Genomic DNA, 24,096 nt, shown 5'->3' on the forward strand with positions numbered 1-24,096 from the left:
CCTTGTGATGAACGTTGATATTTGTACGGGGTGACCAATAAGGTCTGAATTGGTCTGTAATAAGAGAGGGCACTGATAAAGGGTTGACAATTTTGGATATCTGAAGCCCAAGAAGATTCATTGGGTGTGGATAGTTCTTGGATTGGCAACCAGCATGCAAAACAGGTGTTATAGGCTCTTTGCCAGGCTACTAACCTCAATGCTCCCTCATAACCCGCATTGACCAGCGTGGTGAAGTATGGTCAAATAATCCCCACGACTCTTTACGGCGTGGTAATGGCCTCATACGCCAGTGGATTTACAAAAAAGTGACTCAAAAGTACAAGAGAAATATCCTGTTATTATTTAACCAATTTTATTCGTATATTTTGTTGCGTGTGGTTGCTCCACAACCACTTCATACCATCCGTGTTCAAAATAACACACGGGCAATTATAAAGTTAATCATTCACTTTGTTTTGCTATTATTTGTGGCCAGGTCGCTTCTGGAAATGAAGCCAATAGCTCAGTGGGCTTTACCTGGGAAGATAGAAATGCAGGGTGCTTCAAAAAAATGTGAACACTTCTGAGAATTTGCAACAACACCACGAGAAATGCGCCTCCGAGCTCTGAAGACCACCTGGAGAAGATTCCAGGCACGCGTTGACAATGATGGCGAACAAGTGTAGACTCTTTGAAGCTATTAACATCACATTTGTTATCATGTTACAGTGTATTTGGCCGTTATTTTTTCCAATAAAAACGATAGTCCCAAAAAGTGTTTAAACATTTTTGAAGTTCCCTGTAGTTGTTTTATTTGTGTATATTTATAAGTGATTTGTTTACCTTTCCTAATTGTTGTAACATTCTGACCTGCCCAACTGGACATCTGTGAAAAAGAGCTTTATAGCTCAACGGATTCCTCCAGTCTACACGTTTTAAAATAATAGTTTTATTAAAAGGTAGACTATAATTCGCAGCTCACATAAGCGTATTGCCCCCGACGTCACGGGTGTGGGGGAGGGGGTATCAGATTCCGTAGCACGCATGCGCAGAGGCGGTACAGGGGGAGGGGGAGGCTCTTCCGGGTCGGAGGTCGAGCGCTCCGTCTTTTCCGCTCGGGATCCCAGGCAAGATGGTAAGTGTGGCCTCCGCACCCTACCACCATCCCTCGTCATCCGCCTCGGATCTTCGCCTCCGCTTAACGCATCCGTCACAGGGCTGTGCCCAAGCGACGTCGCTTTCATCTGCCGAGAATTTCGGGCGTCTGTGAATTCGGGAACGTGCGGCATAAGTCCCGATGTTTGTGCGACTGCTTAAGTCAACTTTTTAGGCGATGGCGGCCCCGTTCGCCGCGATTATATAGCTCCTGTACTTGTTGTAACAGCAACATTTTAACCGACTAAGCGTCCGCGCTTGCCAATTTTATCGCCGATTTTGTCAACGCCGTATTGCGTTGACGGTTATCAGTTTTGGGTGAACCACGATTAGCGAAGCCATTGAATGAGGCCGCCATTTGGGATGTATGGTCGCGGGTGGGCCCTCCGTGGTAAGCGAGGCGGATGAGGAAAGCGAGGAATTGCGTCTCGGCTTGAGCCATGCACCTCGGGTCATCGCTGGCGATCGAGTCTGTCCCTCCGGGGCAATGTAGCTTGATCGGTGTTTGATAATTGTCGTGTACACCGGGGCGTGCTTGCTTCGCCAATGACTTGTTGGCACCTCAAGCGATATTACTGCTGATGGGAGAGGCGTGTGGTGGGTAAGTCGTAGTAACGTCGGGGTTGGGATGATCGCGTTTGGTTCTCAGGGGGGGAAAGGCTTGAGGAGGATGGGTTATGAAGACTTGAGCCGTAACCTCTGGAGCGTGGGCTGATAAAACACGAGGACGCTCGCTCTCTAATTGGTTATTGATGTTGCGGCCTTGTCCCCACTAGTCTTACGTTATTGATGTAGATCCTCGCAGCAGCACATGGATTGCGTGTGAATGGCCACGTGTGTGTGTTTCGGCCCTCGTTGTTGAAGCTTCCCAGCCACGGCATGGATGGCGAGTGATATTTACACTGGGCCTGACCAACCCGATTTGACCACCCAACGCTGAAAGCAGTACAGTCAACATTCACCAATCTATACGGGGACATCCTTGGGCAAGTGATTTGAGGAAAGAGCTGGTTACATTTGCTCGCCCTAATGTGTACGCTCAGTCCATGCTGAACCGTGCCCCAATCAGTCGGCGCGTGTTCCGTGTGTTTGCGATTGATGCCTTTGCCCTGCTTTGCTGTGTTACTGTACGTTAAAGCGCACCGCGTTTGCATGTGTGGGGCCGCCCGCCTTGTGGCGATCTTTTTCTGTGTAGACGAAGGGGACGTCGTCGTTCGGCAAGCGCCGCAACAAGACACACACGCTGTGTCGCCGCTGCGGTGCCAAGGCCTACCACATCCAGAAGTCGCTCTGCGCCAAGTGCGGATACCCGTACAAGAGGAAGAGAAGCTGTGAGTTCACGGGCCCCCATTCCACACGTTTGCCCCCAACATCGGCAGCATCACGACCCTGACGCCTATATATTTGGAGTTTGCACGTGTCCTTTCTCACCGTGGTCGCGTGGGGTTTTCTCCGAACCCTCTAGTGTTTTTTCATCTCCATTTAGAAACACGAGTCTCTTGAGAGTGTTTGGCTGCTATACATTTCCACACGAGCCACTTTGTTGCGCTATCATTTGTGGCCAGGTCGCTTCTGAAAGAGTTACATAGCTGGTAAAATTAAAAGTGTTGTTTGTCTTCTCAAATGCATTCCCTATGAACGCATGCGAATAATTCGGCCGTTATGAAAGTGTTTATCATTGGAGTTTTTTTTATCAAGGCGTGCTTGAAAAGGCTTAGGGAGATCGAGGCCCTCAAAATATTGTTATTAAATGCTATTTTTTCTGAAATTGACCATTGTGTTGTTTAATTATGCTGTACGAACAGTACTTTGAGTTTATAATTTTCAAATACAAATTGAGTCATTAAATGCTGTGCCTCTTAATAGCCAAGCATGTGATTCATAACGTTTTTTGGGTTGAATGCATACATATACATAAATATAAATGTCGTTAACCCGCCACCACCCGACAGCCAATTAGTCAGGTTTGTCACGTAATAAAACACTGCTAATTAATTACTAATATCGCACACAAGTGTGTTGGAGAGTAAAATTACATTTGCAATTTGAGTATGATTTTTTGCTGGTGATTAGCATCATTGTGGATATAAGTCACGAGAGCCTAAGTGTTTACACATCTTATGTGACTTGTCAGAGATATTGAGATTTCGTGTCTCGGGTGATAAAATGTTGATCAAAGACTTAAGATATTTATGTACATGTATTAGATCGTAGTTATAATTCATTATCTGATGCATATATCATGCAGGCCATGTTTTGTAGGTGCATACGTGTTAAAGCTTTCATGTGTGTACTCATACTCTCGTTTGTGTGCTTGGTGGCAGATCAATTGTAAACTCAAATGTACTGTGGTAGGTCAAGGAATTGATTGAGATATGCTGGAGACTGACCTTATTGATGCGAGGATCGAAGACATGTTCATATGCGTGTAATTTAGCAGCTTGATAAAAAATACCACGATTTCCTGTACCCATGCTTTCACAAGTGTAGTTATTTTATTCCGTCTGCAGCATTGGTTGACCTGTGTGTGAATTCACAGACAACTGGAGTGTGAAGGCCAAGAGGCGCAACACCACTGGAACTGGCCGCATGAGGCACCTGAAGGTGGTCTTCCGCAGGTTCAGGTACAGCTCGCAGTATATATCATGCACCACTTTAAAACAAAGAAAACTCTCAATCCTTGTACACATGTCCCTAGCCCGTGTCTTGCGTTGCCTCACATGAACCTGACACTTTGTAATTAAGAAAACCATTTATATTGAATGTTAGGGGTGCTGTACTTGTGTTACAGAAGTGAGGTATCTAAATATACGTGATTTCACTAATGTGGTAGCAACGGTGCGCTTAATCATTGACACTCATCCTGTCAACACAACCTAGTATCTTTGCTGAACTTCATGTGTGACTAATTGGAGATGTGGCAAAAAAAATTCCTTTGTCATTTGTAATCAGTTTTTTAATATACATAGGGATGTATATTCAAAGAGGAATCTTTTGGGAGTTTCATCTTTAGGATCCTTGGTACAAAAGTAGAACAATTTTCCTGGGTAGTTAAAAAATCCGTTAATTTGAGCTATATTTTTCGAATCAGAAATATCTACAATTTTGTCATGATGAAATCGTGTTTTTTTATTATTTTGCATTTTAATTTGTACTGCTTATTTACTTAGAAGTTTTCATTCTCATTAGATTGAATGCAATACATGTAATTTATATTATTTGCGTACATGGTACGCAAATAATCATACGTCCTGAGAACCACTGTGAATAATCGCTTTTAGCCAATTAATGTATCATTACACGCCCAGTTTCTAACTTAATGTTGTCTGTTTCAGGAATGGATTCCGCGAGGGCACCACCCCGAAGCCGCGCAGGTCCGTTGCTGCTCAGACCACATCTTCGTAAACGTGGCCTGTTGGTAACGCCTGCTGCTGTGATAGTGGGAAATAAAGCATTGTGATGTACACAAACAATCCTGACTCACGTCTGATCCTTTGCATACAACTGCAAGTTGAGTGGTATTGCTTTTATTTTACATTACTGTGGTTTACATTTTCATATCTGTAAATGCATATACATATGTTTACAATACTTAAGTAATTGTTACCCAAGTTGGTATAATATATAATTACAAGTAACTTGCCATCACCAAAAACATTCAATTTCAAGCTTAATGTGTGATGGTAGCAAAACTCTCCCAAAAATTCTCACCACAACCTTAAGTCTTAACAAGTGTTGGAGTAAATCCAATATTCTAAGTGGGAGTTGTGAATGTTCTCAGGGACATAAAGCATATTTAAAGTTTAACATGCGTGGAAATTTTCTATTACGCCCCACAGTACAAGAGAACATGGTTCCAAATTGCAGTTTATAGTGAATTTCATGAGTTGGGAAATTCTATTTAAAAACATTCCTCATTTAAGTTCTAAGGGGCAAGTTTAAAAAAATTGCATAAATATAACACTTATAAAACTTTACAAATATTCGGATGGTGTTTTAAAACGTATACACTTATTAGAACCGTTTAAAGCTGTGAAAATACTTTTAGAGGAAAGCGGCATTGTAACAAAGTGCGCATCCATCCAGTTGGTTCTTCAGTCCAAGTTCATACGTCATAGACTGAAATCAAATAGCATAGACATCAGAATGAATGACATGTGTATGATAAAGATGACATACTACTTGATCACTGGAGAATTAAATGTCTCCCATATTTCTTTATCACAAGGTGTATTTTACTCGTCGGTTACATTGTTCCATGTTTACTTGAAATGTTGATTGTGGTGAACATCTCCCAGTATATGCTCTGCATGTCTAATACTGTATTGGTTTTTAATGTGATGGGAATAATACGTACATGATGTGCCAACGTCCGCATACAATTCACTGGACCTGTAAAACAAAGTACGTTAAAAGCACTGCTAGGCTACACCCATTGACGACTTGCTATTCAATCAATATACTGTCCAATGAGGATACTTACTCGGGTTTTTTTGGGTTAGATCGCATAAATGTGTCGTTAAAACCCGCCACCACCCGACAGCCAACTAGTAAGGGTTGTCACGTAAACAACATGCCAATTCGTCACCAGTACAGGATACTTACTGCAATTCTTGCACGTTGCTCGTGTGCAGTTGACAAGTGCGCACATAGCCATCTGAAAAGGAAAGGTATCATTAACACTTCTCCATAATGCCGGTGGTCAGAATGCAAAAACATTCCGGGGTGAGTAAAGATTTTAATTTACCACATTTGTGATTGTACGGTGACCATTTTCAAGTTGGGCAAGGATAAATGAACAAGCAATTTGGAATTATATGGCATCTTAGCTGCATCACAATACCCTGTACAGAAACTTGTATATAAGAGGCACTGGAAAAGGATGAGCAAAGTCATGCTGGTAAAGAGTTTGCAACATGAATTGTAGGGGAAGCCATTTCCACACAGCAGTATCTCATGCTGCTGTTGGTTCGCTGCTTCCATCAATATTCACATGCCCTTAATTTTGAGATGTTGAGTCCTGTAAAAATAAGCAATATCACGTATAGTAAACCCAGAATGCCTATTAAGGGATGGGTGAACAATGCACCGAGATGGTACCTAATTGTCACTGGCCATGAAAGCGCATACACGTACACTTTCCGTGCTGGTTCCGGCAGATCGCGTACTCGTCTGTCAAGTGCAGGATCTCTATTGCGTCTGTTATGGCCACGGCGAGCTCGAGTTTCTTGAGGGCGCGTGACTTGGGCTGGATCACCTCCGCGCAACACATCACGGGACTGTCCTCGCTCAGATGCACCTGTCCGTGAGAAATTAAATTGTACGTCATTAGTTTTTCCTACGTCATGGGAACGGAACCAGAATAAAACAATTCAAGCACTGATAGCATTGGTGAGCTTACGTTGAACTTTTTCTGTAGCTGCAGCAACTCCTTGTTCCCAGTCTTGCTCCTCTTATCCGGTTGTCGTTCCTTGGCCTTCCTCCAGTCAGCCATGGGTTTGTCACGTGCCCTGTGCAGTCACGTCCACCCATGTTCCAGAATGGCTATTTAAAATGTGTCCGTCCCACAGGGCGGGAGAAGACCCTCGTCAATGAAGCAGTGCATCGACAAAAGTCTGTACAAATGCATCGTACAACTGTTGTATTTTCAAGTTGTACCATTGATGTACTGGACATCTGTCAAAAAGCTTCATAGCTCATCGGATTCCTCCAGTCTAAAAGACACCGATTATGATCAGGATATCTGACGTTTCACTCCATGTTCCTTGAAGCTCTCGGCACCAAAAGACTAACATCCCAAAACCAGATATACAGCACAACCTGAAACGCCTACAGCAAGCAGTATGTCCACGGCAGTAATTGTTTATGCCTCGGTGCTCGCTGCGTTACACAGGTGATTCTAGTGTGGGTACGTACGTACCCCTGGGAGTGAGCCGAGTTTGTGGGCGCATGAGCATCGGCGCCTGTCGAGACAAACAAAAGTGATGAACCTTTTGAAAAGTGCCGGGTTGTAGACAAAGACCAGCGTTTGAATAAGTTAATCAAAACAACCGCAAATGTGTAAACAGTACAAGAGAAACCTCAAATTACAGCATGGATATAAACGAAAAGACCAAGTGTGCAATCGTGTATTGGTTGATATAGGCACGGTCTCACTGCTGCAGGAGTGCTCTCGATAGAAATATTCTCATTTCCCTCCATGCCCGATATATTGGAGCCAGCAACCCTGTCATATCCAGCGCTTAACCGCAAAGATACCAATTTCTTAAAGGCCTCCCCCAACCAACTGCGTGCTCGAATTAGAAAATGATTGTTAAAGCAAGCGGGTCCATGAACCTATTTTTGAGTGTTGTCCCCTCATGGTCGAACTACGAACTTAAATTGTTTTTTTTTACCAGGTTAAGGCCCACCGAGCTATATAGATTTCTTTTTCAGCAGCGACCTGGCCACAAATGATGCCTCTACGAAGTGGCTTATCGCGTGGAAATGTATAGCAGCCAAATACTCTCAACGCGTGTCGATACTAAATGTGGTGGGGATATACCGGAGGACACCGGAGAAAAGGTCCACGCGACCACAGGGAGAACACGCAAACTCCAAATATACAGTCGGGATTGAACCCACGACCTCCTGTATCCCAGGTGAGAACATCTCACCACTGTGTATACAGGCTGTCCACAGGTTTCTCTCTTTTTCCTTCTACACACACCTTGGAAATTAATTGGGCCGGATATCCTAATGCATTACACTCGTTTAGAAAATTGTATTGAGACTCTTTGTGAGGCATTCAAATATTAAAATGTATTTAATTACCTGCTCCATCAGGCCAGTACATCATACCACAGTCTGGATGAGAGTCACTGTTGGGGGAATCGTGGAGTGAAAAGACACAAGGAGGAAGAAACAACACAAAATAAACAGTCATTCAAAGCGATATTAATGAGTAATCGGTGTTGGCCTATGACCAAGTTACCTAATGTGCCCGATAACATCGAGCTAAGCAGGTTTCAGACTTGGACGGGCGAACACGTTCCTTCGGAGTGGGCAGGTAGGAACTTGGTTGGACAGCGCATTCGTGCACGACAGGCAAATATTCACGACAGACAGACAAATAATCCCTGGTGGGCAGTGTGGAACCTGTTGTTCCTACCTGCATTAAGGTACACGTAGGTTACTGCAGGGCACCAACAAGGCAGTACAGCAAATCAATTGTACTGTACTACCTATGCTCCCGCGTCTATGCTCCCCACCTTTAGCAACCCACGCTGGGCATCATGGTGGAATATAGTAAAATCATCTCCACGACCCACATGGTATTGGGAGGCCCTCATCCGGCAATGGATTGGCAAAATGGCATGCACACATTCTATGGAGTGACTGGAATGCCAATCGCGATGCCTGTTCAGTGTTTTCCACTGCAAAGTCCTGCCACCTAACGAGGAATGCGACATCGGCTCGAAGAAAAACATGGAGCTAACCTTTCATAACTTGGTTGTCACCGACAGGGCATCGAGACCTACGCAGACAAATCATACGTGCGCAAACTTGTGGTTCGTGAGCCTCACCTCTCTTCCGTGGAACAGTAGTTGTCAATGTCATCGTAGATTTCCTCATTGCACTCTGCTAACACAAGGAAGGACCGTGCATATAAAAGAAGCGAGCTCACGTCTGCATGTGTCGCATACTGTGCACAATATAAACGTACTTGCATATCTTTATTTTTGCAATTGTGCATTTGGTAAGTAAGTGGCACGTTTTGTTTACGTGACAAACCTTACTGGCTCACTGATATCTGATGGACCCTGCATGTCGTTTTAACCCTTTCCCATTCCGATGACGTACGTGTACGATCACGTACGTCACGAGTTTTTCTTCCGATTGGAACGGAATCGGAAGGAAAACTAAAATCAAATAACTTGATCGGTACCGAAGCACCCACAAGGCAATGGGGGAGGCTGTGTGGCACAGTTTGGCACCAGCTATCATAGAGTGCGGTCGTGTTTCGCTCCGTTTCTCTGTGGTGAGCAAAATCACTTTTAAAAACAGCAGCGCTATGCCTCTGAATTAAGTAAATGCTAACTAATTCTAGATTTGAAGTTTTCGTGACTGCAAGGATTCATACTCTTTGTTTTTTTCGGTAAAGTCGCGTAGGTAAAAAATTAAAATAAATTAAATCACGACGTTTCGGGCACAACACAAGCATCCATCTTCAGGTGGGGACAACTTAGCGAAAACACACACTTAAGTGTGTCCACACACACTTAAGCGGTGTGCTTTCACCACTTAAGCGGTGTGCTTTCGCTAAGTTGTCCCCACCTGAAGAAGGACGCTTGTGTCGTGCCCGAAACGTCGTGATTTAATTTATTTAAATGTTTTACCTACGCGACTTTACCGAAAAAAACAAAGAGTATTCATGCTAACCGCTTGTGCATTCTGAGGTTCAGTGGTGAACGGCACCCTCCTCCCTGCAACCTGCAGACGTCTCAGAACGGGAATAGGTTCAGGTGAGGAATGAGATGTTAAGATTCCCACTCACCTCCCACGGTGAAGTAACCGTCATTGTTATCCATGAAGCTGTGGGGGGGTTAGGTTGCGTAAATAAAAAATACTGTATGTTATTATCTAGGATTGAAGCTTTCGTGACTGCAGAAATTATATTTTACTTTTATTTCTTTAAATTCTATTTTATTTCTACATACGTGACTTTACCGAAAAAACCAATGAGTAAAAATGTGTTGTAAAACCCTCCTCCACAGGACACAGCCAATTAATAAAAGTGTCACGTGGATTGAACGACCGTGATGTATTACTGCTTCAACAGCAGCATCACCACCGCCGGTGCTGTTGTTGTTGGAGAGTGATCTCACAACCTTTTGCTGGCAATTGCATTCAGCTCAGATCTCGAGTGAAAGCGCTTCCTGAATCATGTCCTTAAGTAGATACCATGGTTTAAAGCTTTCTTGACTGCAGGGATTCATATTCTTGGTTCTTTCGGTAAAGTCAGGTAGAAGGGAAACAATAAAATAATAAAAATATAAAACAATAAAATTCTCACGACGTTTCGACTGCAACACAAGCAATCATCATCAGGTGTGAAAACCACAGCAATAATTTTTTTTTTAAATGTATTGCTGTGGTTTTCACACCTCAGCCTAAAGCTAGTAAGTGTATAGCAGTGGTAACATATTTCTTTTGAATTGTGATTATTTCCCAAATAATTACCCATAAAAATAAGACGATAAAAAGAGAGCAACTGTCACAATATTTAGCAAAAACAGTTAATAGCGTTATCGTGGACCCTATATCGTACGATATGTTGTCGTATTGCGATTCCTCGGCAACCCTCGAATCTTATAAATAACCGATAGTAAGCCGTATGCACACACAGGATGCGAGTGATGTTGATTCATCATACCCAGTGCTTTCCGGCAGCATGACATCATCGTATTCCCCACTCTCCCGGTGAGCAGGGTGGCCTTTAATTTTCGTTAGGAAAAACAAGTGCATATTTAAGGTCACCAGCAGAGCAAGAAAGCTGTTTAAAAAAATCGGTGCATCCCAACAGCTCTGTCCTAAAGCCCAATTATGCTAAACTCGCTGTAAGCGACTCATCAAAGATCAATAATTCAATGGGTGAAATTCCCACTTCCGTATTCTTGGTGTGATATCCATTTAGGTGGTCCCTACCATATTCAGTTACCTGGGTCGTTTTAATATCCGATTGCCTAGCTCCCGCCAGAGTAACGTGGAATTTCTACCACTGATACAGGGTCACCTCATTGGAACAGTGACGGGAACTCTTTGCCATTGATGACTAATAACAATAAACAAAACACAAACCAGTAAATTTTACTGGATAAGGTCTTCAATACATCTATATAATTACCACTGTAAACAACTATGTGTGTGGAGAGAAAAAACAAACCTCAGCATAAATTGTATTTGATTACCAGCTCTGAATATGTTGTTTAACTTGTAACACTGATCACCACGTGTCATCATCATCATTATTACACATTGGCTGCTATCTGACAAAGATGGTGCGGTAAGAAGACGATTGGTATCACCCACCACGCGCAGAGTCCTTGATGTCACCGCACATTGCAGGCCTGTGGGCAGAGACAACGATCATGGATCGGTTTGGCCATCGAAAGCCAAGCAGGGGGTTTGGGCCTAGTAACTATAGGGATGAGAGGCTGCACTGGAATGTCGGTCTGGGCTGCGAGTTGGCCAGGAGATGGCAGTGCAGTGAGGGTATCGTGAATCCATTCGAGTGGTTCCCCTCCGGTGTGTTCATGTTTGTCTCCACATTCCCTGGTTTCTTCCCTCGTGCCAAACACTCCAAAGTGTAATTTCCCAAACATCCCGATGTAACACGGCTGTCCTAAATAAGAGTTTGGGCTTTACTGGATCAATAAAATACATTTTTATTAAAACACCCAGGTGCCAAGTTGCTCATTTGCACATTGGAGGTTCTTCTACCTATCCTAACTATACACCGTTAGGGATTCTATAGGACAATCTACGGGTGACAGTGCCCCCCATAATGAACATCAGTGCCCCCCCCCCCAATCAGAGACATCTTTTCAAAGGGTATGAGTAAAAACGAATAATTGACTCCCACACGCACAATATGACGGATGCCCCTTCAGTGTCACAATCGATCCACGGTGGAGAGATGTTGGTCGCCGCGTTGGCGAGATGTTAACTACCTCGCCTGGTATACAGGAGGTCGTTGGTTTGATCCTGACCCTGACGCCTGCTGCTGTATATTTGGAGTTTGAATGTTCTCCCCGTGGTCGCGTGTATTTTTCTCCAGGTCCTCTGGTTTTTCCCTCCACATTTAGAATCAACACACGTTTAGAGTATTTGGCTATTGCTATACATGTCCACGTGATAAGCCACTTCGTTCAGCGGTCATTTATGGCCAGGTTGCATCTAAAAAAAAGAGCTATATAGCTCAGTGGGCCTTACCTGGTAGAATAAAAACTAGTTTAGTCTTAATAGTAGTCTAAGTGATATCCCCCTTGATGCCGCCTGTTAAAGGTCCGAGAATTGGCACCGCAAAACTAATGTTTCTGTTCTTGATTTTAAGCTTTCGTGACTGCAGGAATCCATACTCTTTGGTTCTTTCGGTAAAATCACGTGGGTAAAACAATAATGGATCACGACGTTTCGACCGCAACACAAGCAATCGTCATCAGGTGGGACAACCACAGCAAGAAAAATCTGCTGAAGTAGCATAAAAAAACTTGAATTAGGCAGCAGTTTTTTTTCTCAGAAAAAACTGCTGAATTAGGCAGCAGTTTTTTCTTGCTGTGGTTGTCCCACCTGATGACGATTGCTTGTGTTGCGATCGAAACGTCGTGATCTATTATTTTCCTACCTACGTGACTTTACAGAAAGAACCAAAGGGTAATGTTTTCGTATTTTACCGATAAACGCACGTGTGCAGCAACCCATCATAATTTTTCAACTGTGTTTCGAGTCGAGAGGTTTGCTAACTCTTAACGGTGTGTACGGTCGTGCCTTCCCCAAAATAATCACAACAATAGTAACCGCTAGTTATTCCATGTCATTTTACGTCACTTCACTGCTGTCAATTGGGTGAGTGCATACGTGTATTATATGCACAGGGGTCCGGACCCAATGCCTTGCCCTTACCCTCTGCTAGGACTCACGATGTCATCGTAATCCCCGCTCCCCTCACGCCTCCGGAAATATTTATCACTTGGCACCTGCGACAAACAAATACAAGAATCCTCCATGTAGCCGGCATCGACTGCGGGGGCAAGTGCGGGACGCGAGCATCTATTAAGGCTGGAATAGCGCTCTCGGGGGTGGAGTGGCTAACACTACCTCCAGCCGCCTTTGTCTCTCATGATGCTGATGTTTACACACCGCATCAGCTCACCTCACGCACACACACTCATGTAGATATTGCTCCCGATACACGCCTTGTAACTGTGCATGTGATAATACTGTACGTTACTTCCAATTCCCATTAGTGGTTCAAGTGAAATCTGCAGCCACCAGAGGCATTACATTCACCATTAAAAACAAACTATTCTTTATCTTCTTGGTTCTTTCGGTAAAGTCACGTAGAAGGGAAGTAATAAAATAATAAAAATAAAACATAATAAAATTATTCTCACGACGTTTCGGCCACAACGCAAGTAGCCGTCCTCAGGTGAAAACCAGGTCTGTCGAGGCGACTTTACCGAAAGAACCAAGAAGATGAATCCCTGCAGTCACGAAAGCTTTAAATCGAAACTATTCTTTAATCATGGCAATTCATAGGAGTGTGAAGACGGTGAAACACGACCGATATATCCACAAATTCTGCGTGCAACTCAGGTTAGACGTTTCACATTTACGCACTGGAGAGGCCACCAAGAGATAAACCCGTCCAACTGCGTTACTGATTTGCACGTGGAAAACATTGATTATTCTTTTTTACAGGTTCTCGACTGAAAGTCAGACGATTCTTTCCCTTTCAGAGAGCAAAGCGGCAGCTGTGTTTAAAAACCCCCTCACGCGAGCTATAGCGAGGCACTCACGCTTTTAAATGCATTTCATGTACACGTGGAGATCCATGAAAAAAGCTGTGCAGTATTCTGCACTTTTCTTCTAATCTCCACGCACGAGCGCACGATATGCAAAACGGTGTACGACAATTTCATATCGGTATTCCAGTCCGGCCACATTCTTTCCGCCCACACAAGACTTATGCTTCATTACACACAGTTTCAGGGTTTATCGTTTCATTTTAATTTAAACCCAGGTGTCCTCCGAAGATGGTCTCTAAATTATAAACTAAAAAAAAACCGTACAGGCCTCTCTGTTACCCACTGATGGATGGATGCCATCTCATGCCGGGTGATTCACGTTCTTTTTTTACTAAACTTCACCAAAGTGTCCTGCAACTGCCACTCGTCAGTCTCGACCACAAAACAGTCAAGTGGACTTGGGACAGTACAAGTCGTGAGAATCTATGATGGCTCGTGGACAAGACTGACAACAGAATGGCAAACCAAAGGGAGGGAAAGTGCCCAAGAGGACATCAACAGCGAAGACGGAGAGATCAAAATCAGCCCACGCGCAGGTGCTGGGTGGAACGTCATTTCCCAGAACTCTGTTGGAGGCAGCACGGACTTGGGGAGGCGTTCATCCAGCAGTGAATTGACCGTAGCTGATGATGATAACGTGCAAATGCTCACCACCTCGTTGTCCTCATTTTCCTCTTCATGCCCTGTCGGTACCACGTCGTCGTAGATGTCCTCGTCATTCGGCGGCCTACGGAGGAAATTGGCGCAGACATCAATGTTGAAACGTTTGTGTGCGTGCATGCGAATATACACAGACGCCCACCTACATTTACACCCAGGGGGCTAATTTCAGCCAGATCTATCCGGTCCTATGACTCGGAAAATATTTCCTCGCCAGGTGCCCCACGTCCAGAAATACCTTTCTCTATGGCTGTGACTACGAGTTACGTGCCTCCTCCAGTTGACCAGCCCACCAGAGAAAGTATTGAGTGAGAAGTTCAACCCATATAATATACACTCACCTCCATACACAAACTGCCGAATTACATGCACATCTACAAGGTCAAGATCCCCCACGCGGTCTTTAATATACTGTCAGAGCTAGTGCTGTTAGCGAGCACCTATTAAGACTGACACGGCTCACAAGGCAGTGGTGGTGGCCAGCACCCATGCGCGACTGCCTTTGTCTCTCCAGTGCTAATATTTACACACCACACAAGGTCATCGACCTTGGAGAGAGATCCAGAGTTTTCAGGTATTACTCACCCCCGATGTTATCTTGAGCAGGAAATCAAACCAAGGTTGTTATATACCAAGCACAGTGCGCTAACCATCGCTCCACCACTACTCAACACACCTACACACGCCTACGCTCATCCAAAAAAAATGTTACGGTTATGCCCTGTTATTGTAATATCCAGGCTGTGAATGATTAAAATATGCAGCTCAAATAGCGGTCACGACTTCAGTGACGCACTTAGCTTGGGGGGAGGGGGGCGAGGTACTCACAACTATAGCTGGGACGATTACTCCATTAAGCCGATTGATTGACAAAAAACTCTTAACGAATTTCTTTCGTGAAAAACCTCAACGAATTTGTCATTCGCGCTGCCTTAAAAATAACAAGTGCACAATAGGCAACGTTTCGGGCTATTGCCCTTCTTCATAGCACACACACGGTGGAGTCGTGGCCGATTAGTCAGGGCGTTTAAAAAAAAAGGAGGCTACCCCCCACCACACCCTGCCCCCCACCACACCCTGCCTCCTGAAGGCAGGAAACCCCTCGACAAGCCACGCCCAGAGTGACGCGGCTGGCGATGTCGATGTCACCAAGCCCCTCCCCCACCCATCACCTCCCGTCCAGCGGCGCACGGGGGAAACGGAGGTGAGGCTACTTTTTTTTTGTCCCTTCTCAAACTATTTTCATGTTACCCCGATGAGTCGAGTAGTAGAACAGCAACCGATAAACATCATGGTGACACTGGCTCAACGGCGGAGCAGAGCCGCTCGCAAATGAGAAAGTTGCGAGTTCAAATCCTGGTGGGGTGGAGGGGGGTGCTTTGACTCAGCCCCTCGGAGGGGTCAATAAAACGAGTATGATTTTGTGGGGAAGTCAGCAGTTTGAATGTAGAGTTTCTACCAACCCACCTCGGCTGTAAAGAAGGACATGAGCACTGCCTCAATGCTCATTTGAGCGGAAAATCACCTTAACGCTCATTGACTCGACACCCTTTTGGGGTGTTAAAAGCCGCAGCGTTAATTCTGCAGCAGAAAAAAACTCCGCTCAACTCTGCGAAGGCTGGCCAATGCCACCGGCGGCTTCTCTTCAACGCGGTAAGGCTGTAGCCGAACCGCTTGACCGCACAGAAATAATGTAACGCGCGGAATGGCCAGTATTACATCGCAAAACACCTCAACGGGGGTGGTGTTTGTGCTGCGGGATTTTTCCAGTGCAATTGGCGCATACTGTATGTACACGCCTGCGAGCGTGGATTTCAAGAACGTTTTTAGGGAATCACTCAAAATGCAGGCCCGATCTCGTCAAGATTTCGGGGGGTGGGGGGAATTGTGAAGCCTGGTTCATACTCGAACGGGCGACCACAAGAGATTTCTCAGGTGCCGAGGCTGCAAAATGTGACCAGGAGATTTCAGTTCCGGGCATCGCCTCATGTCCTCGTATGCTCCCGTGGGTTTTCTCGGGGCGCTGCAGTTTTTTTAAAATCCTTTATATTAAGTTCACTTGCTTGCTTGCTTAGGACCGTGCAAATCTTTCGGTCATTTTTTAACCCACTTCCCGTGATCCAATCGAGCTGACATTTTCCACACAGACTTGTTGTGCGTGACAATTAATGTTCGTGAAATTTTTTTCCCAAAATTTTACACTTTTTAGGACAAAAATATTTTATTTAATTACCAATTGCTTAATGCTGCCATGCAATCATCTGACCCATAGGTGGCAGCCATCTCAAGCCAGAGGACGAGAGGACTCTAGCCGCCACGCATATAAAGGATGTATAGTGAAAATTTTGTTTTTACGGGTTATACTTGTTTAAATCTCCCATGCCAAACTCTCATGAGCCGAACTGGTCTCGTCGCCACATTTGAATGCAGGAGCCTCCTGAGCAAGCGAGTCTTGAGATGTTTGAGGGAAGGCACTCCTTGGTGAATAATTTCCATTAGGAATAAGTATTGTTGGGTCATCTTCTTGGTTCTTTCGGTAAAGTCACGTAGAATGGAAATAATAAAAGAATAAAAAGACGTTTCGGCCACAACGCAAGCAGCCGTCCTCAGGTGAAGAACAGGTCTGTCGGAAAGACATAAAATATACGCTGCCAAGCTTGGTGGTGTTCATTCATATATATAAAATATACGCTGCCAAGCTTGGTGGTGTTCATTCAGACGCTGTCTTTCCGACAGACCTGTTCTTCACCTGAGGACGGCTGCTTGCGTTGTGGCCGAAACGTCGTGAGAATTATTTTATGATGTTTTATTTTTATTATTTTATTATTTCCATTCTACGTGACTTTACCGAAAGAACCAAGAAGATGAATCCCTGCAGTCACGAAAGCTTTAAGTCAAGATTTATTACGAGTATGACTATTATTCCTTATTATCATAGGGGTTGGCAGGTGGGGGGCAACTGTTGCTCTCAAGAGAGTCAGCTCATGCGCTGGTCCCACTCAACTCATCTCGATCATCTTCCCCCATCCACGCACCCCATGTATGTGTAGTGGTGTTAACTACTCGCTGTTCGCAAAGTGTGAGAGAGCGGATCGTAAACAAGGGTTTCCCGCTCAAGCAAACGGTCAGGGTCAAATGGGGTGAGGCAGGATCTAAACGCCAGATTGGGAAGGACCAATCAGAGGGTCCCACAAGGTGGCCGGGGATTGGCCAACCCGGCCACGAACACGTATAAAAGCCAGAGCGCTGAGAGCTCTGGAGGAGTTCTGCTACACGAAGACCCAAGACGGCCGAAGACAGCTAGGACCCTGGACCAAGCCCTCCAGCCCTTATCAGGGCTCGGGCTCAGAGTAACCAGTGGTCGGGGAGAGATCCCCTAGGTCCAGCCAGAGGACGCTGGGATAGCAGCGAGAGTAGATAGCCTGCAAGGTCCGGAGGCTTGTACCTTCTGAGGGTAACGGGTGAGGGGACCATATACCCCTTAGTGTGATAGGGACTGTGTATTAAGATAATAAACAGTGTGTGCCATAAAGAAGTTTAGAGTCCGTCCTTTACAACACTACATATGTATGTATGTAGAACTTATTTCACACCGTACGTAGCCGACCATGCCACTCAAACTCCCCTACTAACTTCAATATCGTTTCACGGTTTACAAAATAACACTATCTCCTTGTCTCATTACATGGCAATGAGCGTACAATCGGAAGACAATTAGAGGCAAAAAAAACAAATAATAATTCCCACGCAGCTGCCTTGGTCTGTCACATTTAATCTCTCGCTTAATAAATATAAATACCGTCTTCTGTTCCGTCTGTCTAACCGCGGCACGTTTGTTCATGTACACGTGAGAATATGAAACTCGGGCAGATGGCGTGGACGATTATATCACACATAAGCCAATATAAATGTGTCGTTAAACCCACCACCACCCGACACAGCCAATTAGTAAGGTTTGTCACATAAACTGAACATGGCAATTCGCAATATTTACAATCCGAGTACAACGTTTCTCCAGTAATCATATTTACGCAATCTAACGCAAAAAGAAAACTTGTATTATGGATGATATTGGTCGCAAAAGCCTACGTGTTACAGATTATATAGATTATAAAACGAGTTTGGCGGTGTCTTGAAATAAGAATGCGGAAAGTACGGAGTGCTTCAATAAAAACAAGGAAGCAACATTAGTTTTTCCCCAATTTACGTGAGAAAAAAAAAAACCCCTCCATGCAGCCACAGGTTTCACAACTTTAATCGCCAACATCATTGAGGGTCACTTCAGTAAAAGGCCATTCCACCGCACTGCACCGTTCGGAATTCAAAAACATACAACAGTACACGCACGACGATCACTCCAAGTACAATACCAGCTTTGGGGGGCACCTTTGGTGTCGTTTCGTGAACTATAGAAGGTGATCGTTCGTACTGGTGATCATTCCTGTACTGCTCCTCTTAGCTCTCGAGTTAAAAGAAAGAATCGCAGGCATATTTATTTGCCACAATGCACCATTAGCTTCTGAGCGCTCATGGAATCGGGCGCTATAAAGTTGATTTGGTAAAATGCCCTTGGGGTTTCTCACTTGGTAGCAAATAAACATTGCGTCTGTGTATGTGTTCATTAATGGCTGGTAGTGGGGAGCCGTGGTGTAGCGGTTAGCGCGCTGCACTACGAACCTGCCGCCACGAGTTCGATTCACGCTCACGGCCAACACCAGTGACGATTATCTTAACCGGTCCTGGGCCTCCCCTAGGTCGACTCGGCCTCAAATGAGTACCCGGTGCGGTATGTAAACATCGCCACTGGAGAGACAAAGGCGGCCGGGCGTGGTGTTGGCCAGCCACGCCCTCGTGTGCCGTGCCGGCCTTCATAGGTGCTCGCTAACAGCACTTGCCCCTACACTCTGTTAAGGCTACACGGGGGATCATCATTGATGGCTGCACTCATACTCACACCACATCTACGTACAGCTCCGGATGCTCCACCGCGGCCTCCTGACGTGGTGGCCGCGCCGACACGGGAACATGTACCACGGGGGACACTGCATGGTCACACAAAGACAAAGATCCCCCCCCGTATAGCCTTAACAGACTGTTGGGGCAAGTGCTGTTAGCGAGCAGCACCTATGATGGCCAGGACGGCGCACGAGGGGGTGGGTGGCCAGCGCCACGCACATAGAGATGGAGCCCACTTGCCAGAATCGCAACAACTACCGAAGACTTATTCAAGCACAGAGTGAGACGTTGGGTTGCCTTTTAACAGATTATGAAGATTGTAAGATGCTTGCAGCGGGGGTGCACGGTTTGAGCCAGCTACCGCCCTGATTGTGATTACTGCCGCTGTATTGACCAAATATATAAAAGCCGTCTGCTTCACAGAGGACGCGAGAGATCCCGCGAGTTAATCGAAAGAGAGTAAGCCGTGCGTGCCGGCATCATGGTCCAAATTCGCCAGGCTTGAAACTCACTTGAAAATAACCTCATTGGGGAAAAAACCCACGGGTGCAACATCACCTCCACGGTATCCCCGCGATATAAGAATGTCGCGAATACCGTGCGCACCAACATCCGCTGGAGTCGAACCTGTATAGTTGAGTCCGCCGGGCGGTCGCGGGGGCTTGGCGGGCGGCGGTCCCAGCTGGGCCTTCGAGGGCAGCTTCCTCCTCTGGGGCGTCCCTTCCCCTCTGCTCCCGGCGGTGGGAGACTCGCTCGATGTTCTGGCGACCTCGGGAGGACACGGGGAGCTGGGGGAGGGACGATTGACGAGCGGCGCCTGTCCCGCACCGGGTCGCCAGGCGCGCTGCGAGGTCGGCTCCGGCGGAAGCGGGCACGGGGAGTGGTGGCGCACCGACGGGCGTTTTGGCAGCTGAGGGGGCTTGGGTATTGCCGAGCTGGGAGATGCGGCGTCGGCGACAGCGCCTTGAAAAACGTAGGTGTTCTTCCTCACCTTGCCCGCGCCGACATCGTGGTGCATCACGCCGTGGTCATAGGTGCCGATGAGCTCCTCCGGCTTCTTGGTCCGGTCCAACGCCTTGGAGCAGCCGCCGTTCTCACCGAGTCCCTTCGCCTGGGAGGGGATGGAGGGGTTCGCGGGGCGCGGGCTCCGGAGGGTGGCAGAGTTGGCCCCCCCCGGACCTGGGTTTACCTTGGGGGAGGCTTTGGGGGGCACGGAAGGCGGGGCGTTGAAGATGTTGCGAATGTTGCGGAAGTCCTTGAATTCGGTTTCCGCACGTGCCCACCAAAAAAAAGCACAAACAAAGGACATCGTGGATGTCATTAGCCGGAATTCGGTGCTGCAGCAACCAAGTGATGAGGATCGAACTAACGAACTATCTAGCCAACTAGTTTTATTTCGGCAGGCAAGGCCCACTGAGTTGTGTAGCTGTTTTTCAGAAGCGACCTGGCCACAAATGATAGCCAAACTGAGCGGCTCATCACGTGGACATTTATATCGGCTAAATACTCTAAACACATGTTTACAAATGTGGAGGGAAAAACCGGAGGACCCGGAGAAAAATCCACGTGACCACAGGGAGGGAGAGAGACACGCAAACTCCAAATATACAGCAGGCGTCAGGGTCGGGATCAAACCCACGACCTCCTGTATACCAGGCGAGGTAGTTAACATCTCGCCACCGTGGCGCCCAACATCTCGCCACCGTAGATCGATTGTGACACTGAAGAGGCATCCGTCACATTGTGCGTGTGAGAATCAATGATTCGTTGTGTCCATATACCCCGGCAGCTGCGAGTAGAGGTGTGGCGTTTACCGTGTTTAAAATTTGTATTTGGAAGTAAAATCGCATACAGTCTTAGCAATGTGTCGTGGCTAGTGTCATGGGTGCCAGAGACATCTCTCTAGTACTACCGTTTGCCCCTCGTAAGTCAAATGAGTACCTGGTGTGATGTGTAAACATCACCACCGGGGAGACAAAGGCGTGGTGTTGGCCACCCACCCCATCGTGTACCCCAATGCCGGGCCTTCATAGGTGCGCGCTAACAGCACTTACCCCAACAGTCTGTTAAGGCTAAATGGGGGATCTTTGTCTGTGAGCAGAAATAATTCATCATTATTTGATAAGCAGCAATGATTCAATCCAATATGTGCGGGGGGAGGCGACGGTTGCCGGCCAGCAGAGGATAGCAACATTGCTTGGTGTGCTGTCCTGTGCTTCTACGTTGCGAGGTATGGTATTGTATATTAATATCTGGGCCATGGCACAACATTTGAAGTTCATTCATTAGGGATTAGCAACCCTCACCCCTCATCTTTTTTCCCCCATCCCTCGCGTGTTTATTTTGGATAAAAAAAAGTTGAAACAAACATTCCGGACGACCTCTGTAAATATGGACGCGCCCGAACCAGACAATGTGAATTAATATTATAAAAAAATAGAAAACTAAAATCCCACTGCTTCTGTAACCAACAATTCGGATTTCATCACGAACATAGTAATACGGCCTCTGCCACTAAAAATTACATAAAAACAATTTTTACGTATTTATTGATCCATTTATAATTAAGCGCCGACCGCCTTGTTTCCCAACCTTTTGTCGCGCACGGCTTACGCCGGTTCACCCGGAATGGCCTCGTCTCGTTGGATCTCGGAAGCCCAACAAGCCGCGAGTCTGCCTCGCACCTCCACAGGAGCGTGACTGGGAGTACTGTACCAGGTGGCGTTAGAGGTTTGGGCTAAAAGCTAGCAGCAGTTCCAGCGATGGATTCTTAAATTAACCTGTGTAGCGCGTTTGTGTCTGCTACATCCTTTTAACTTTTTATTACTTTATTGTTTTCCGCGTCTTCCGATTTCCTCCAAAACTCTCGTGCGGCAAAAAATAAAATTGTCCAAACATTCCAATGTAGCACGACCCTCCTTCAAAGGGGCATTGAGACTCAGTAAGGCTTTCGTGTATCATTATTAACGGATTCTCGGAGGGCATCTGAGTTACAAATCGCCCACCGCTGATGTAACTCGTAAGATCCGATCAAAGAAACACGCACGCGCTGAATCAACTTCCGCAACATCTCTTTGGCTCTAGACCAGCGGTCCTTCTGAACCTGGGGGTGCGAGATGCTCCATCTGGGGGGTGGGGGGGGTTGCGAGACACGGCCTGATTTTTTTGTCGAAGGTAAAGTTAAGCACGGACAAGTTAAGCACAAGTACTTTGTTTCATCAAGAACCAAAGGGGTGAAAAGCTACAGTAAAGGTTAAGGAAGAACCACTGGAAGAACCACTGCTCCAAACATTGCCATTCTTCGTCCCTTACTTACCGCCATGGCCGATCCCGGGGTGTCCTTGAGTCTTCGCTTCCGAAGCGCTCAAAGGCTTTCTCTTCTCGTTCTCCCTCGCTCCCTCGACTCCTCTCTGTTGAAGTTGTAGCTCTTAGAGCTTGCGCGCTCCCTCGTCCAACCAAAAATGTAGGCGATCTCTCTCGCTCGCTCTCTCGCTCTCTCACCGAGTCGCTTACAGCCTGAGTGGAGGATGTGAAGGGACTGAGCCAGGAGGTTGGGGGTGCGTGGCGCCGCCCACGCCAGCGCAGCAAAACGTCTCTTCCTTGTGCTGCTGCTGCTGATGCTGTGGCCTCTGCTATTGCTGCTGATGATGTAGCTTATGCTATTGCTGCTGTGGATGTAGCTTATGCTATTGCTGCTGTGGATATAGCTTATGCTATTGCTATTGCTGATGTAGCTCATGCTATTGCTGATGTAGCTTGTGCTATTGCTGCTGCTGATGTAGCTTATGCTATTGCTATTGCTGATGTAGCTCATGCTATTGCTGATGTAGCTTGTGCTATTGCTGCTGCTGCTGCCGATGTAGCTTATGCTATTTCTGCTGCTGATGTAGCTTATGCTATTGCTGCTGATGTAGCTTATGCTATTGCTGCTGATGTAGCTTATGCTATTGCTGCTGCTGCTGCCGATGTAGCTTATGATATTGCTGCTGATGCTGCCTATGCTATTGCTGCTGCTGATGCTGATGATGACTGGTCAGGTTGAATGATTATGATACTTTTACGGCTACAACGTTGCTGCTGTTTCTGTATCCGCTTCTGCTGCAGCCTAGCCCAGGGGTCGGCAATCAAAATAACAAAGAGAAGTAAAATGTTTGTTCGAATTCGGTATATATAAAAAATAAATCTGTCAACGTTTTTAAGAGCCGCAATGGACCGTGCTGGTGAATACGAGGCGGTGGTGGTCCTTCGTAAATAACATCACGGAGTCGTGCGGGTTGACGACCCCTGAGCAATCCCGATGCTACGTTGGTTGCGGCTGCTGTTGTCGACGCTGCAATTGCTGATGCGACTATTGCTGATGCGACTATTGCTGATGCGACTATTGCTGATGCGACTATTGCTGATGCGACTATTGCTGATGCGACTATTGCTGATGCGACTATTGCTGATGCGACTATTGCTGATGCGAATATTGCTAACACGACTCATAAGCCTGCTGCTGCTGCTGTTGTTCTGTTGCTGTGTTGTTTGTTGTTCTTGTTGTTGTCCTTAAACAGGAAAATCTCATTGACCCCCAAATACCTTGTCGGAAAAATCCTGGGAATGTTTGGCCAATTACTCTTGTAATAAGGGGTGCATTGCATGGGCCGGGAAACGGGATTCCCTTGAGAAAAAACACCAAGCATACGAGGGGATATCACGCAAGACCGATTCACAAACTCAGTTGCTGTACTGCCACGGGAATTTCACAGATCTTTACGTGATCCACCGACCC

General features: G+C 46.1%; 2 protein-coding genes across 4 annotated transcripts; one reads left to right on the forward strand and one right to left on the reverse strand.

Annotated features, from left to right (window-relative positions):
• Nucleotides 1-994: 994 nt before the first annotated feature.
• RPL37 (ribosomal protein L37) lies at nucleotides 995-4,610 on the forward strand. The gene is made up of 4 exons (XM_078605575.1): nucleotides 995-1,117; nucleotides 2,333-2,468; nucleotides 3,677-3,761; nucleotides 4,473-4,610. Exons 1-4 carry the CDS (start codon nucleotides 1,115-1,117, stop codon nucleotides 4,540-4,542), a joined length of 294 nt encoding a protein of 97 aa, XP_078461701.1. The 5' UTR covers nucleotides 995-1,114; the 3' UTR covers nucleotides 4,543-4,610.
• Nucleotides 4,611-4,648: 38 nt separating this feature from the next.
• LOC144726728 (uncharacterized) lies at nucleotides 4,649-22,902 on the reverse strand. Of its 3 annotated transcripts, none has more exons than XM_078605574.1 (16): nucleotides 22,639-22,902; nucleotides 19,950-20,577; nucleotides 19,336-19,408; nucleotides 14,358-14,433; nucleotides 12,802-12,875; nucleotides 11,209-11,246; nucleotides 10,553-10,613; nucleotides 9,674-9,711; nucleotides 8,703-8,760; nucleotides 7,951-7,997; nucleotides 7,058-7,100; nucleotides 6,539-6,647; nucleotides 6,274-6,436; nucleotides 5,743-5,794; nucleotides 5,495-5,529; nucleotides 4,649-5,256 (listed from the first exon to the last, which is right to left on the reverse strand). In XM_078605574.1, exons 1-16 carry the CDS (start codon nucleotides 22,642-22,644, stop codon nucleotides 5,243-5,245), a joined length of 1,515 nt encoding a protein of 504 aa, XP_078461700.1. In that variant the 5' UTR covers nucleotides 22,645-22,902; the 3' UTR covers nucleotides 4,649-5,242. The 3 variants fall into 3 exon arrangements, with proteins under 3 accessions (XP_078461700.1, XP_078461698.1, XP_078461699.1); XM_078605572.1 differs by having other exon boundaries at nucleotides 19,321-19,408; XM_078605573.1 differs by having other exon boundaries at nucleotides 8,703-8,757; nucleotides 19,321-19,408; nucleotides 22,639-22,901.
• Nucleotides 22,903-24,096: the final 1,194 nt, after the last annotated feature.

This window comes from Lampetra planeri, chromosome 24, assembly GCF_965212315.1.
Source record: "Lampetra planeri chromosome 24, kcLamPlan1.2.h2, whole genome shotgun sequence".
NCBI lineage: Eukaryota > Metazoa > Chordata > Hyperoartia > Petromyzontiformes > Petromyzontidae > Lampetra > Lampetra planeri.

Excerpts from the sequence above, each read along its gene's own strand:
- RPL37 (XM_078605575.1), top strand. Across the intron at positions 2,469-3,676 it reads GTACAAGAGGAAGAGAAGCT|ACAACTGGAGTGTGAAGGCC; the intron begins GTGAGTTCACGG and ends GTGAATTCACAG. Across the intron at positions 3,762-4,472 it reads GTGGTCTTCCGCAGGTTCAG|GAATGGATTCCGCGAGGGCA; the intron begins GTACAGCTCGCA and ends TGTCTGTTTCAG.
- LOC144726728 (XM_078605572.1), bottom strand. Across the intron at positions 12,876-14,357 it reads AAAATGAGGACAACGAGGTG|GTGCCAAGTGATAAATATTT; the intron begins GTGAGCATTTGC and ends TGTTTGTCGCAG. Across the intron at positions 10,614-11,208 it reads CATCAAGGACTCTGCGCGTG|GCCACCCTGCTCACCGGGAG; the intron begins GTGGGTGATACC and ends CGAAAATTAAAG.